We start from the raw sequence: 15,425 nt of genomic DNA, 5'->3' as shown, positions 1-15,425 counted from the left end.
CAAAAGGGACAGGTGACAGCAAAGAAACCTTGTCTTCCATATAGAACAGGACTGATGCACCTATGAACTCATAGAGACTGTGAAAGCATGTATAATATCTGCACAGATTCAAGCCAGATGGGATCCCAGCACTGGGAGGTGGAAGTGGACATGGGATCCCACTAAGAAGCTATCTGCAGCTGCCACCCACTGGTAAAGGAAAATAAATCAGTTTTCTCCAGTGGAATCTCACGGGGTATATTAGCCACACCTCAGGGAAGGCTCCATGGCAGGAGGAATTGGCCAATACAAAACAAACTCAATAGCATTTTTGTAGACTTTTTGTCTTGCTTTGCTTTGTTTGTTTTTTTTTTTTTTAATCTTATTGGTCTTCTACTTATTTTTTATTTTCATTTTTGTGGGTGTGTTTGTTTCTTGTTTTTGTTGTTGTTTTGGGTTTGCTTGTTTTAAAGAGAGAGAGAAAGAACATATAGTTGGGTGGATAGGGAGGTGGGAAGGATCTGGAGGAAGCAGGAAAGAGGAAAAACAGGATCAAAAAAATATTTTCAATAAAAATTTTAAATTCATAGAAAAGAAATAGATTTGATAGTTAAGTCTGTGTCAATATTAGATTCAAATACATGGCATCACTCAGTAAAAACAAACACACAGACAGACACACACAGGGGAAAGGAAAGTACTAACAAAACAAAAACGTAATTTAAAATCCTAGTTTCTCCACTGTATAGCTATGTAACTCCCTATTATATTTCTAGACTCAGTGTTAATAATGGAAAGTTTGGGCCAGATTTCATATCTGTATTCTGTGAAGGTTTAGAAAATAAAAAGGAAAGCCAGCAGCGGTGGTGCAAGCCTCTATTGCCAACACTTGGGAGGCAGAGGCAGGCTGATCTCTGTGAGTTCGAGGCCAGCCTGGTCTACAGAGTGAGATCCAGTACAGGCTCCAAAGCTACACAGAGAAACCCTGTCCTGAAAAAGAAAGAGAGAGAGAGAGAGAGAGAGAGAGAGAGAGAGAGAGAGAGAGAGAGAGAAGAAGAAGAAGAAGAAGAAGAAGAAGAAGAAGAAGAAGAAGAAGAAGAAGAAGAAGAAGAGGAGAGGAGAGGAGAGGAGAGGAGAGGAGAGGAGAGGAGAGGAGAGGAGAGGAGAGGAGAGGAGAGGAGAGGAGAGGAGAGGAGAGGAGAGGAGAGAAGAGGAGAGAGAGGAGAGAGAGGAGAGAGAGGAGAGAGAGGAGAGAGAGGAGAGAGGAGAGAGAGGAGAAAGAAAGAAAGAAAGAAAGAAAGAAAGAAAGAAAGAAAGGAAGGAAGGAAGGAAGGAAGGAAGGAAGGAAGGAAGGAAGGAAGGAAGGAAGGAAGGAAGGAAGGAAGGAAGGAAGGAAGGAAGGAAGGAAGGAAGGAAAAAGGATGATGTTCGAAGATAAATCCATATGTAAACTGATCATTATACAAACATGAAACCAGAGTTAAACTTTTTTTTCTTTTTTCTTTTTTTGGTTTTTTTCAAGACAGGGTTTCTCTGTGTAGTTTTGGTGCCTGTCCTGGATCTCACTCTGTAGACCAGGCTGGCCTTGAACTCACAAAGATCCGCCTGGCTCTGCCTCTTGAGGGATGGATTAAAGGTGTGTGTTACCACCGCCTGGTGTTAAATTAAACTTTATCATACACTGAAGAGGGAAAAACATCATAAAAAGGGCCAGTACTATGTGCAATTTCAGTAATATCCACGGGATCTCCAAACCTATACTCTAGGAATAAAGGAGACTATTATTCTATTAAACTACTGAGATAAATTGGAACCTAAGACTAATACATGGTTAAAATTATCTTCAATATCCCTCAAGCTTTCTTTTCTTTTTAAAGTTTTTTTTAGGTATTTACTATACAAGCTTTACTTTCTATTAGGAAAATTAATAGTACTTTTTGTTTTTCTTCTCCCACCCACCCTCCAGACAGGGTTTCTCTGGGTAGCTCTGGCTGTCCTGGAACTTACTCTACAGACCAAGCTGGCCTCCAACTCAGAGATCTGCCTGCCTCTGCCTCCAGAGTGCTGGGTGGAATTAAAGGTGTATGCTACCACAGCCCTGATAATACTACTTCTATAATAATGGTTAAAGTTTGAATTATGAGAGATTTATTCAAATAAACCGTCACAAGCACCCATTCTAAACATGCTATATACCTAAGGCAGATGAACTCAGGAAGCCATTTCTAACTTTAACAGGCTTGCTTCATTTGTATATTACCTGAATATTCTTTGGCAAGACTTCACCTTCCATCCCAGGAATATTAGGTCCTGAATGTGGTTTTGGCTCCAGCCAGAAAGAAACCAGCCAACGAATGACAATAACCCGCGCTTGGATGAAAGGCTCTTTTGTACAGTATATTGCTTCATTGGTTTCAGCATCCTTCTTTATCATCACATAATGAGGCTTTGGTCTGATCTGTGGGATATCTATGAGAAAATTGAAAAATAAAACATGAAATAAAAAAAGCAATTACCCTTAGCTAAGCCAACATTTTTAAACTCTTACGGAGATATTCTGACACTATACTAGTTTTAGAAGTGTTAGTTTAAAAAAAAAATCTTTTATACTGTTAGATGCTAGTTAAGAACGTAGAAGAATGAACCATATATTAGGCTAATTACAAAAGCATGTCTTTTCCAAAATACCATCAATCCAAGCACTCAGGAAGCAGAGGCAGACGGATCTCTGAGTTCAAGGCCAGCCTCGTCTACAGAGTGAGTTCCAGGACAGTTCTGTTACACAGAGAAACCATATCTTGAAAACAAAGAAAAAAATATTCAATGAGATGGCCATGATGGCAACACCTGAGCCTGCAAGTTGCCTTAATTTGCCACGAGGAACATCCTTCTTTAAAATAAATTTTCTACATACAGATTTATCTCTTCCTTTCACATATGGATTGCCCAGGTCTGCCTCTAATCCAGATCTGTACACAAGGCTCTACTGCAGGGTTCCAATAGGTCACTTGACAAAAACCACTAAAAATTGGACCAGAAATGACAAAAAGATGCAACAATTTAACTATACAATTTGATTGTTAGTGGAACCCTTGAGAAATCTTGGGGGGGGGGGGGATTCATAATATCTAGTTTAAAGTCAGGCATGATGATGCATACCTGTAATCCCAGCACTCAGAAGGCTGAGAAAGGAAGGATTATAAAGTCTGGGACCAATTTGGGTCTGTTACTGGGCTATGTACGAAGTTCCAGGCCAACCTAGGCTGCTTACCAACTCTGTCTCAAAATTAAAAAAAGAAAAGAAAAAAGTACACACACACTAATGATCATAGAAATATTAGAATTCAATTTAATCTACTGCTAACTCTAATGGATGAGATCCAGAGAGGAAGCTTTTCATGAAACCTTTTCATTCTAGTAAAAAATTGTTACTATAAATGCACCTTCATTATGAATCTGGGTATAGCATCAATATAAAATAGTAAATGTGGTTGGTCAGTTTTCTGTAAATAACAAATGCCAACTTTACACTGACATTTCGTTCTTATGTGGGTTCTTTTATAAAATTCTAAATTATACCTACCAAGTACAGGATGATATAAACTATTCTCCTTGCAGATGTTTGGGAAAATATAAGGCAAGTAAAACTTCTTAAAATGTGAAAACAAAAATGAAAATCCTCTTTCTTGGTTTTCTTTGTTCTTCCATTCTAAACTTTTTACCTAAAAATAAACAATATTGTTAGAATCATCCCATGAGACAGAATCTCTTAAATATAGTTTAGCTGTTATTAACAAACTAATGGAGGTTATAATATACTGAACCTTTAGACTATGAAAATCATAATATACAGCAAAAGTCCCATTCTTCATTTTTATTAACATATATAAAGTACAAAGTGGTTTCACTATACAATTTCCATACATATACATATAATGTGCTTTAATTATAATCTATTTTTCAAAATTGGCCTATATAAAAAATATATATTTTTTTAAAAACTTACACTAAATTGTGTATTGCAATATTGTGAAAATGACTTGCTTGGCTGTATTAATGACCAATATACTACTGTTCTTTCATCGTTATTCCTTCGTGAACAACTGTGATTAGAGGCAGAGGTATATGTGGCCAGGAGTGTGTATGTGTGAATTCACAATGGCAGCAGGCAAGTGCAGACATCAAAGTCCAAGAACAGGAAGCAGGGTACACATGAAATGCAGCAGCTCAGTGGAGACTTGGAGCTCAAGATGTGTAGAGAGACTATTCATGCAGCATGGAGTAGAGGAACAGAGGAACATACTCCATTGTAGATGTCCAGCAAAATGAGAAAGATACCCAAGAAAGGAGTTTGCAAAGGCTCAAGGTGAGTTACTGGAACCTGGGCAAGTTAAGGAGAATGTCTGCAGAGCATGGAAATGGTGATTTGTGTAAATATGGTCACTTTTAACAAGGCTAGCTAAATAATATATTGAGAATATGAGAAAAGTTTGTCACAAAGGAAAGGATGGAGCAAGGGGGACAGATGTGTGTATACATATTTATTCTTTAACTTTAGTCTTTAAGAGGATCCAGAAATAGCACCACTCAGTATTGATAGTAATGAGCATTCAAGTACCTAGCTATTAGATTCTAAGCACCAGTCTCCAGAGTGGGCCAAGGAAAAGTACAAAATAAAACTAGAACAGTAAAGAATTATACTGGAGCAGGTTGTGGTGGTACACTTTTAATCCCAGCACTCAAGAGGCAGAGGCAGGTGAAACACTGGGAGTTCAAGGTCAGCCTGGTCTACACATGAGTTCCAATACAGCTAAGACTACGCTGAAAGATTCTGACTCAAAACAAACAAATTTAAAAACAGAGCCAGGTGGTGGTGGCACACGCCTTTAATCCCAGCACTCGGAAGGCAGAGGCAGGGGGATCTCTGTGAGTTCGAGGTCAGCCTGGTCTCCAAAGTGAGTTGCAGGAAAGGCACAAAGCTACACAGAGAAACCCTGTCTCAAAAAACCAGAAATAAATAATAAAAAAATAAAATAAATTTAAAAACAAAAAAAACAATCAACAACAACAACAAAAAGAATTACATTAAGGAACAGCAAGATGGCTCAGCGAGCAAAGGTACTTCCACCACGCTGACCACCTAGGTTCAATCCTCCGGGACACACAGTAGAATCCAAGAATCAGCTCCTCAGGCTGCTCTCTGACCCTACCTCTGCATCATGGACACCTCTGGCCTCCCTCCAATGAAATAAATAAAACCGTAACAAGTTGTTAAGAGAACTTTATTAGAGACAACATAAAACGCATACATATCATCTTGGAAGTCACAAGAACCCATCAACCTATGTTGAGATATATAATTATATGAGTAAATAAACAGGCAAGGGAGAAAGCCTTTGTAGATTAATTCCTGGCCTACATGGATGTAGGTGCCATGACCGGATTATTTTTCAATGTTGGCTAAGAAGAGGAAAAATTCAAATGTCCCAAGGGATATACTTTGGCATATACACAGTTAATTAATAAAAAGAAAGAACTTATTATGCTAAAATATGAATGAATTTGTAAAGCATTTCCTAAGTAAAAGAAGCCAGTCAAAAAAGAATACACTGTGTGAGTCCATTTTGACTTCACTAAACGAATTCATTTATTTGAAATGTTAAGATAAGCAAATATAGATTAGTGTTTCCCTAGGGGCAGGAGATGGAGTGATACTGGAGTAAGAGGACTCTTAATAGGCTTGGGATTTTTATGGGAGGAAATTAAAATATTTCAAAATTATATGTAATGACAGCAGCCGAGTTCTTAAAAACACCCACTAAACTGCACATTCTATGTGACAGCTAGACTGCATGAACATGACAGCTCGATGAAGCCATCTTCAAACAATTATTAGTTGGCAACCACACAGTAAAAATTCAGCCAAATGGCTGGGAGGTGGTGGTGCACAGCCTTTCATTCCAGCACTCCAGAGGTAAAGGCAGGTGGATCTCTGTGAGTTCGAGGCCAGCCTGATCTACAGAGCTAGTTCTGGGATAGCCAGGGCTGTTACACAGAGAAACCCTGTCTAAGGGGGGGAAATTCAGCCAGAAGTCTTCAATAGATACTAAAACTCTGAGTAAAATTTTGAAGGGGAGGTTACATAAATATAATGGGTTTCCCCCAAATATTGACTGATTATAAAAAGAAAAATAGTATTAATAGTATTACCACATTTGAAAAGCCTGGCAGATACCACCTTAATAAAGCATCAAGAGCTACACTATAGATACATACAAAGTCACTCAAGAAGTCCCAGAGAGCTCAAAACATCATTAAATTCTAAGACTCAAACAGGAGAATATCTTCCAGACACTGAAGTAGAAAAGATTTTTTTCTTCTTTTATTCTCTAGGGTGTGTGTGTGTGTGTGTGTGTGTGTGTGTGTGTGTGTGTGTGAGAGAGAGAGAGAGAGAGAGAGAGAGAGAGAGAGAGAGAGAGAGAGAGAGAGAGAGAGAGAGAGAGAACGAACAGTGGGCTGTTCTGTATGCTGTGAAAACGTGTTGCTCTGACTGGTCAAAAGAGAGAAACTGAGACCTGAGTCTTGGTTGGCCAGGAACTCACTATGTAGACCAGGCTAGCATTCAATTCTTAAGAGATCTACCTGTTGCTATTCCCACTGTTGGGATTAAAGGAGAATGCCATTACTCCCAGTAAAATCTTTTTTCTCCTTGAAAGCAGCATCAAAAGTCTGATTCATAAAAGAAAAAAAACAAAAGACAAAAAACTTGATTTCTTGGACTTCATCAAATTAAAAAGTATCTCTTCTTCCAAAGAAAGGAGGGCAGGTGAAATGATTCAGGATAAAAGTCTTTCCACATAAGCCCACTGATCTGAGTTCAATGCCCAAATGCCCACCAACATTATAGAGTAACTGTGGTATACCTATACAATAAAATCTACTCAACAAGAAAATGAAAATGGGGCCAGGTGGTGGTGGCACATGCCTTTAATCCCAGCACTCAGAAGGCAGAGCCAGGCGGATCTCTGTGAGTTCAAGGTCAGCCTGGTCTACAGAGTGAGATCCAGGACAGGCACCAAAACTACACAGAGAAACCCTGTCTCGGGAAAAAAAAAAAAAAGAGAAAGAAAGAAAGAAAGAAAGAAAGAAAGAAAGGAAGGAAGGAAGGAAGGAAGGAAGGAAGGAAGGAAGGAAGGAAGGAAGGAAGGAAGGAAGGAAGGAAGGAAGGAAGGAAGGAAGGAAGGAAGGAAGGAAAAAAGGAAAGGAAAGGAAAGGAAAGGAAAGAAAAGGAAAGGAAAGGAAAGGAAAGGAAAGGAAAGGAAAGGAAAGGAAAGGAAAGGAAAGGAAAGGAAAGGAAAGGAAAGGAAAGGAAAGGAAAGGAAAGGAAAGGAAAGGAAAGAAAGAAGGAAGGAAGGAAGGAAGAGAAAGAGAGAGGGAGGGAGGGAGGGAGGGAGGGAGGGAGGGAGGGAGGAAGGAAGGAAGGAAGGAAGGAAGGAAGGAAGGAAGGAAGGAAGGAAGGAAGGAAGGAAGGAAGGAAGAGAAAAGGAAAATGGTAAGACCCTATTGCTGAAGACACCACCCACTTTGATTACAGGTCATAGAGAGATCAGTCTCAAACTGGTCAGAAAACTTTCTCTTATAGTCTAGCTAACATATTTCTGGAAGGTACTATGAAGGCTACTGGGGGAAAAAAGACACCAATGGTCTTATCTAGGACTGGACCCTGAACATTACAATATTGAGCTGCCAGGCAAGTTATACCCACTGATGTAAATAATGGGCATGATGTTGTAGGGTAAACAACTACTTTCTGATTGGATCAGAGGCCTGCTTCACAGGAGGAATTTCATGTCTAGTACTGTAAGCCTGGTCAAAATCCCTTGGCTGGAAAGATCATAGGCCCTAGCGAGGAAACTGCTGGTGATGTTTTGCTAAATAGTCATGTAGTCTAACTGTTTTCTAAATACTAGTGCTTACATCCATAAATTTGTTCTCTTCTGAATCATGGTCAGAAAAGCTTTTCCTTGAAGTGAGTAATGGTTAATACAGAAGCTCCTTTATAGAAACTGGTCAAAGAAGTGGTAAGAAGTGACTGTGAATGCTCAACCACAAACGGATCAAAATATATCCCACCCAGCGCTTACAGACCATCATAGAAAAGCAGATGGGAGGAATGTAAAAGTCAGAGGATGAGGAAGGAAAGTGTGTAGTTTCTTTTTTTAGTTGTTTTTTTTCTCTCTCTCTTTGGGGGTCTGCCACCCACCAAGCTTCCAAATAAATACATGGAGATACTTATTCTAACTTATGAATAACTGGCCTTAGCTCAGCTTGTTTCTAGCCAGATTTTGTAACTTAAATTATCATGTTTCTTTTTAACTACATTTTGTCTCTGGGCTTTTTACCCTTCTTTATCTATACATCTTTCCTTCTTACTCTGTGGCTGGCTGTGTGGTTGTGTGGCTGGCCCCTGGTATCCTCCTCTCCTCCTTTTCTCATTCCTCGCTTCTTCTCTTGAGCCTAGATTTCTCCTCCTGTTGATTCTCTCCGCATGCCAGTGCTGCCCATCTTTTCTCCTTCCTAGATATTGGCCGTTCAGTTCTTTATTAGACCAATCAGGTGTTTTGGGCAGGCACAGTAACACAGCTTCACAGAGTTAAACAAATGCAACATAAAAGAATGCAGCACATCTTTGCATCATTAAACAAATGTTCCACAGCATAAACAAGTGTAACACATCTTCAACTAACATTCCACAATGAAAGTTGTGAAATCTTCTGTGCAAACGGGCTGTTGCACAAATCAACTCACAGTAGCTGTGGCTGCCTGCACAAGACCAAGCCAGTCAAAATTCCAGCATGGGTGAGAGACAGGCTGTCAAGGACCAGTTCTCCCAGAGGAGCTACAGGCAGCTGATGACTGCTGAGGAAGGGAGTGTCAGTTTTCTTTGGGAATGTGGCTTCTAGTAGGTTGCCACAGCAGACAGCTCCACACCCATGCACATCCACACTAACTGGAGTCAGGAAGATGATGATGAAAAAGAAAGAAGAGGAAAAAGAAGAAGAATCAGGAGGGAGACAGGTAAGAGGGTCCTGAGGAGAGTGGGAAGGGGGTGGTTATGAGCAAAATATAATACATACATGTATGAAAATTTTCAAAAAATAAATTTAATTTTTTAAAAAATTAAAATAAAGTATTGATCCATACAAGATGACTCCCCCAAATAATTATGCTGAGAAAGAACACCAGAATAAAAATGAGTATGTATGATTCAATGTATAAGAAGTACGATGAAAATCACATTAATTATTGCTTAGAGAGGGTTGCAAAGATGCATTATACAGGAATTAAAGAAAACTTCAAAGGCTGAATGTGTGATGGTGTCACGTTACAAGATTCAATAAATCATGACTGACCTACAATCTCAGCATTTCAGAGGCTGAGTTGGGGGACTATGATTTGATGCTAGCCTAGGATGGGCTATATAGGTAGTTCCAAGCTCGCACGAGGCTACAAAAGGAAGGGAGCGAGGGTGAGAAAAAGAAGAGAAGAAAAGAAAGATTCCAGCAAGTGACAAAAACCTATCGTCAAAATTCATTGTGTAAGTAATTACATCTCAATTAGCCTATAAGGCAGTTTAAAAAATTCAAATGAAGCCTAACCCAGTAACAAAGGCCATTACAGAACACTCCCTGTATGTTCTGACTCTTTTTCACTCTGCACTGTTGAAGGTTCAAATGGAACAGTGTTCTGTAAATGAGGAAACCGAAATGCTGAATGGTTAGGCAATTTGACAAAGGCTATACTACTAGTCAAAAGTATAATCAGGATTCAAACCCTGATAATCTGGCTCAGGATCCACATTAACAGTATAGTGTTTGTTTCTCAGGTAAAAGAACTTTTGTATTTGAATAATTATAAAAAGTGTAAGTATGTGAAACGGTGTTTTCATCAAACAGAACACGCATGTTTCACATCTAGATGAATAGGTTACCTTATTGTTGAAATGTTTAAGTGTAAATTAGTTTTCCCCAATCCCCATCCTGTCAGTCACCCTCCTGTGACATCTTGAGAGACTGATCCTAAATCAAACAGCTATGTATTTCCCTTAAGTACCAGAGCTGTTGGTTACAATGAAGGGATTACAAAGTAAGTCCAACTGGCCCATACAAGAAGGTTCTACACATCTAGAGTCTACTTCCTGATAGGGTGGTGGTACACTCCTGCAAACCCAGCACCCAAGAGGCAGAGGCAGGCAGATCTCTATGACTACCAGGTCAGCCAGAGCTACATAGCAAGTTCCAGTTTGGCCAGAGATACACAGTAAGACCCTGTCTCAAAACATAAATGAAAGACTCTACTTCATGGGGCTGGGAAGGTGGCCCAGGAGGTAAAGTGCCTGCTGTGTAAGCATGAGGACCTCAATTTGGATCCTAGGTACCCAAGGAAAAACCACACACCGTGGCTTGCATCTATGGTAGGATAAAGAGAATCAGGTAAGTAGATCCCCAAAAACTCAGTGACTAGCCAATTTGGATGAACTGATGAGGTTCAATGACAGACCGACAGATCCTACCTCAAAAAAAAAAAAAAAAAAAAAAAAAAAAAAAAAAAAAAAAAAAAAAAAAAAAAAAAAAGGTGGAGAAGGAACTGAAGAAGACAACTGATGGCAATCTCTGGCCTCCACTCACAGATGTGCATGTACATGTACATATGTGCACATGTGTACACACACACACACACAGAGTACTTCATACACATTTCTCTCTTCAGTTCTATGGCGGTTTGAATAAGAATGTCCCCAGTAGACTCATGTAATTTGAACACATCGTCCCCACTTGGTGATGGTGTCTGGAAGGTGAGGCCTTGTTGGAGGAAGCATGTCACCGGAGGCAGGCTTTGGGAATTTAAAGACTTGAGTCAGTTCCAGTTCGTTCTCTCGGCTTCGTGCTCAGGGTAAATGATGGGAGCCCTCAGCTTCCGGCTTCTGTTGTCATGCCTCCCCTCCTGAACGGGCAGCTCAAAAAACTCTTCTGTACGTTGTCTTGTCATGATGTTTTATCACAGCAACAGGAAGGGAACAAATACAAGTTCTCTGAGAGTTTCATAATCTTCTCATGATTTTTATTTGAGGAAATGATAGTAACATATATTTTCAAAATTAAATTTTTTGCCACTCCTCAAGAAAATAAGCAAATATCTACTATAACAAAGCAATGGTAAGAGACAGGGAGATTACCCAGCAGCACAGCAAGGGAGAGCATCTTTTCATAAGGAGAAGACACAGAAGAGAGAGGACACCAGGAGGTTCTGGGTGTACATGCAAGTGAGCACAAAGAAAAGCGCGTGTGCACACAATGGGAAGACGATAACATACCTGAATTACTATGTATTTTAAAAGTGCTTCAAGAAAATAGCTTGTGAGGTCTTCTTGTCCTTTATCTCCTGACTGCGGGGGAACAAGAGGGGTGACTTCCTCTATAGTTACTTGAGCTATCCGAAGACAAGAGAATCATGTAATCATAAGACAAGCTCCATTATACAAAAATGTGACCAAATAAAATTTAGCAGAACAAATAAGCAATGAAAACTGCTTTTAAATTTTTCTAAAAATTACATGTTGAAATAAATCTGTAGATAATCCTGACAGTCCATAATTATTGTAAACTTCAAAACTGGCTTTTTTGTGACTCCTTGACTGAGAAGAAATGGAACAGGGATGAGCTGGTATGTAGTGACTGAGGGCACATGGCCCTCACTAGAGAAGATTCACATTGGAGTGTCCATTACAAAATGCCACAATATGATGAGAAACATAATGCAAGGTTCTTATTCATCAAATTAACATCCTGATTATACATGAGAAGTCTGTGTTTTACTTTTCAGATATTAATTCACTATAATGAATGCTGATGCAAACAAACAAAATCAACCCAGTTAGCAAAATGATCTCAAATTTCCTAAATAGAATAATCAGTAACTGGTTGGACTGCCCAAGTTAGTAAGCCCACAGCAAAGGTATTTTTTCGATTCTAAAATAATACACAGTATATGTCTAACACCCATTTTAAAAACTTAGTATTTAAAAACACAACCTTTTATCATTTGCACCCTGTCCTCACAGACTAGTACAAGTGCTTTACTTTGCAAAGCTATAGACCCCCATCTAAGATCCAAGGACTTCTGAGCTATAGAAGAATGTACAGGTAGTTTGTCTTTTCTATGCCCTGTAAAGTAAACAGCAAAACTTCTATTCTTGGGGCTGGAGAGAGGGCTCAGCACTTCAGAGTGTGTACTGCTCTTGTTTGCCCCAGGTTCAGTTCCCAGTACCCATAGCAGCTGGCTCACAAACCACTGGAAACTCCAGTTCCAGAAGATCTGAGATTTTTCTAGCCTCCTGTGGAAACCTGCATGCATGTGGCAAACATATATACACATAAAGAAAAAAATAAAGGAAAGTTTAAATTTTGTTCTCAGAAAGAGAATGCAAAAGAGTTGGTCAAAATGCATTTGAAACTAAGCCAAAAGAAAGAAGAAAGAAAGAAAGAAAGAAAGAAAGAAAGAAAGAAAGAAAGAAAGAAAGAAAGAAAGAAAGAAAGAAAGAAAGAAAGAAAGAAAGAAAGAAAGAAAGAAAGAAAGAAAGAAAGAAGGGGTTGGGGATTTAGCTCAGTGGTAGAGCACTTGCCTAGCAAGCACAAGGTCCTGGGTTCAGTCCTTAGCTCCGGGGGAAAAAAAGAAAAAGAAATTTAGCTATAAAAATAGAGATGGATGCCGGGCGGTGGTGGCGCACGCCTTTAATCCCAGCACTAGGGAGGCAGAGGCAGGCGGATCTCTGTGAGTTCGAGGCCAGCCTGGGCTACCAAGTGAGTTCCAGGAAAGGTGCAAAGCTATACAGAGAAACCCTGTCTCGAAAAACCAAAAAAAAAAAAAAAAAAAATAGAGATGGAAGGAAAGCTACAGATGGGATGATGGCAGTGAACCAAAAGGAAAAGTGCTCATGAAACATTAGTTGAATACTTCAGGATGACATGCATGTAAATAAGCAGATGTAAGTAGTCTGCTTAAGCTGGTATATTTATAGATTTTATGCAAGATTGTTTTTGTTTTTAAAATTTCATGGTACAGGTATAGTTTGCTTTGCTATAAAAATCTGTAATTTATAGAAATATATATTATAATAAATGAAACATCCAATAGAGTACAAGTTATGGACTGAACTGTGTACCCCCAAAACTCATACGCTGGAACATGAAACCTCAATGTGACTGTATCTAAACAGTGAGCACGTAGGGTTATAATGAGGTTATTAGGGTTCAGCCCTAAATGTATGGAACTGGATATAAGGAGAGAAGAAACACCAGAGCGTTTGCTCTGGTGCACAGCATGCAAATGCACTAAGGAGGAAAACACTCCTGTGCGCACACCGAGGAGGTGCTGTATGCGAGCTGAGGAAAGGCTCACCACAAATGGACTGCCAGCTCTACTTGTGCACTCCCCCCCGCCCCCAGCAAACACACTCGCCATGAAGCCACTTAGTCTGGGGTGTTTTGTTACTGCAGCCCTAGTCAACTAATACAGCACTCTATATCACAAATGCTTACTAGTAAAAGAAGAACATATTCAGCAAAAAGAAAAATAACTTTGATATTTAAGCAGAATAATACAAGGAGAAAACTAAAAAGTAAAGAAAAATAACATTAGAAAATCTTAGGGCTAAAAAAGACAAAGATTCACTAGTGAAAAAACAGTTAAATAACATTTCTAAAATTACAAGTTAAATTTAAAATAAAAATGCAACTTTAGATTCATAAAATTTTATATGCAGCATTTTATAGTCACTTACTGCATAAAAAGAAACACACTTTTATTTCTGCATACATGTAAACTAATTCCAGCATACAAAACGATACACAAGAAATTATAAATTAAAACTAGGAGTAGTGTCCGATACCTCCCAGCAAGAGGATCTTGTGTTAAAGGTCATCTTTTATTACATAGTAAACTCAAGGTCAGCCTGAGGTATATGAGACTCTGTCTCAAAAAAACACAAAACATGATGTGAAATGGTCCATGTTAACCCTAATACGGTTTACATGCTCTGATATCTGGGACTTGGCTACCAGAGATAATGTCCTTACCAGGGCTGGCCAATTCCTACAGGTAGTAATTGACTAACCTGCTAATAATGACTCTCATATACAAACCACTCTGTCTGAAGTCCACACCCTCATAACGTCCTCTACACTCTGAACCAAAGGTACTATTTTCCTGTCTTGATCACTTCAGAGCCCAGGACCAGACCACTAGGGACCACCTTTTTGTACCAGAAGCCACTGAAATCATTTATTTACACTAGCTGGTTTTTACTTGCTCTCACTGACTTGCTACTTCCTTCCCGTGAAACCACAATAAAAGCTCCTGCCCATAATAACATATCAACTTCTGCTCCCTGTCTTCTGACTAACCCTGATCACTCACACAGAGAGAGCTGCACACACACTGTCTACACAGGCCTGTGGCATGCGGTGTGCTTCCTCTTGGAAACTAAGTGGCAAATTACATTTCCAACAGCTGTCTTAACCCGCAGGCCCCACCAAGCTAAAGTAATATTAAACCTACCTTCACAAACACTGCCTCAGAATACCATGTGATAACTGCATGGACATTTGACATTAAAAACAAACTACAGAGAGGGCTGTAGAGATGGTCAGTGAGTAAAGTGTCTACTAAACAAATATGAGTATCTGAGATCAGATCACCAGCACCCACATTAAAAAAAAGATTGGGATGGTCTTGAAGGCCTGTAACCCCAGTGCTATGGGGCAAAAACCAGTAAATTGCAGGGGTTGGGGGATTGCTTGCTAGCTAGTCCAGTTGGAACAGTAAATTTCAGACTTAGTATGGGACTTAGACTCAAAAATGACAATAATATGGAGAAGCGACTGAGGAAGATATCTAGCTGTCAGTGTCTGGCCTCCACATGGACAAGCATACCTGCACACATGCATATAAACTACAAGCACATTTGTGCACACACAAAAATGCATATACACAAACACATATTTACAAGAAAATCTACAGGAAACATACTGACAGATAACATCTCATCAATCTTACTTTCTTGAAGGTTGAGTGGAGGATTAATAAGATTATCTAAAGTTCGAGGTCCATATTCAGATTGTGGTGCTGAAAATCCAGGGATCAAGCATGAAAACATCCAGAGCTGTTCTTTGCTACAGTTATCCTGAAGAGCTTGCAACCATAACAAGAAGAGACGAACACCTTCCCGTCTAATCTAAAATAAAATGAAAGGAAATACAGTATTTCTTAATTAATGGACATGCTTTCTTGCTCCTTAGAACACAGTTCTTTAGAAAGATATTTTGTTGAAGAAAGAGAAAGATACGATGGAGAGTGAAGACAGATATACCCAGGACATCTATGCAACT

The 15,425-nt window shown here is 39.3% G+C and overlaps 1 protein-coding gene across 12 annotated transcripts in view; it reads right to left on the bottom strand.

Moving 5' to 3' along the window:
• The window catches only part of Ralgapa1 (Ral GTPase activating protein catalytic subunit alpha 1), a 216,549-nt gene that overhangs the window by 162,674 nt on the left and 38,450 nt on the right, over positions 1-15,425 (bottom strand). For all 12 annotated transcript variants that reach the window (XR_013044288.1, XR_013044287.1, XR_013044289.1 and 9 more), the window contains exons 6-9: positions 15,094-15,271; positions 11,354-11,469; positions 3,563-3,701; positions 2,240-2,448 (exon numbers count right to left, since the gene is read on the bottom strand). Coding sequence is in view for 8 of the 12 variants with exons in the window: in XM_076550636.1 (XP_076406751.1) it covers positions 2,240-2,448; positions 3,563-3,701; positions 11,354-11,469; positions 15,094-15,271 (642 nt within the window). In the remaining 4 variants the exon portion in view is untranslated. The remainder of the gene's footprint in view (positions 1-2,239; positions 2,449-3,562; positions 3,702-11,353; positions 11,470-15,093; positions 15,272-15,425) is intronic.

This window comes from Peromyscus maniculatus, chromosome 14 (genome assembly GCF_049852395.1).
Source record: "Peromyscus maniculatus bairdii isolate BWxNUB_F1_BW_parent chromosome 14, HU_Pman_BW_mat_3.1, whole genome shotgun sequence".
In the NCBI taxonomy this organism is placed as follows: Eukaryota; Metazoa; Chordata; class Mammalia; order Rodentia; family Cricetidae; genus Peromyscus; species Peromyscus maniculatus.
This window is presented reverse-complemented; position numbering and strand designations above follow the sequence as displayed.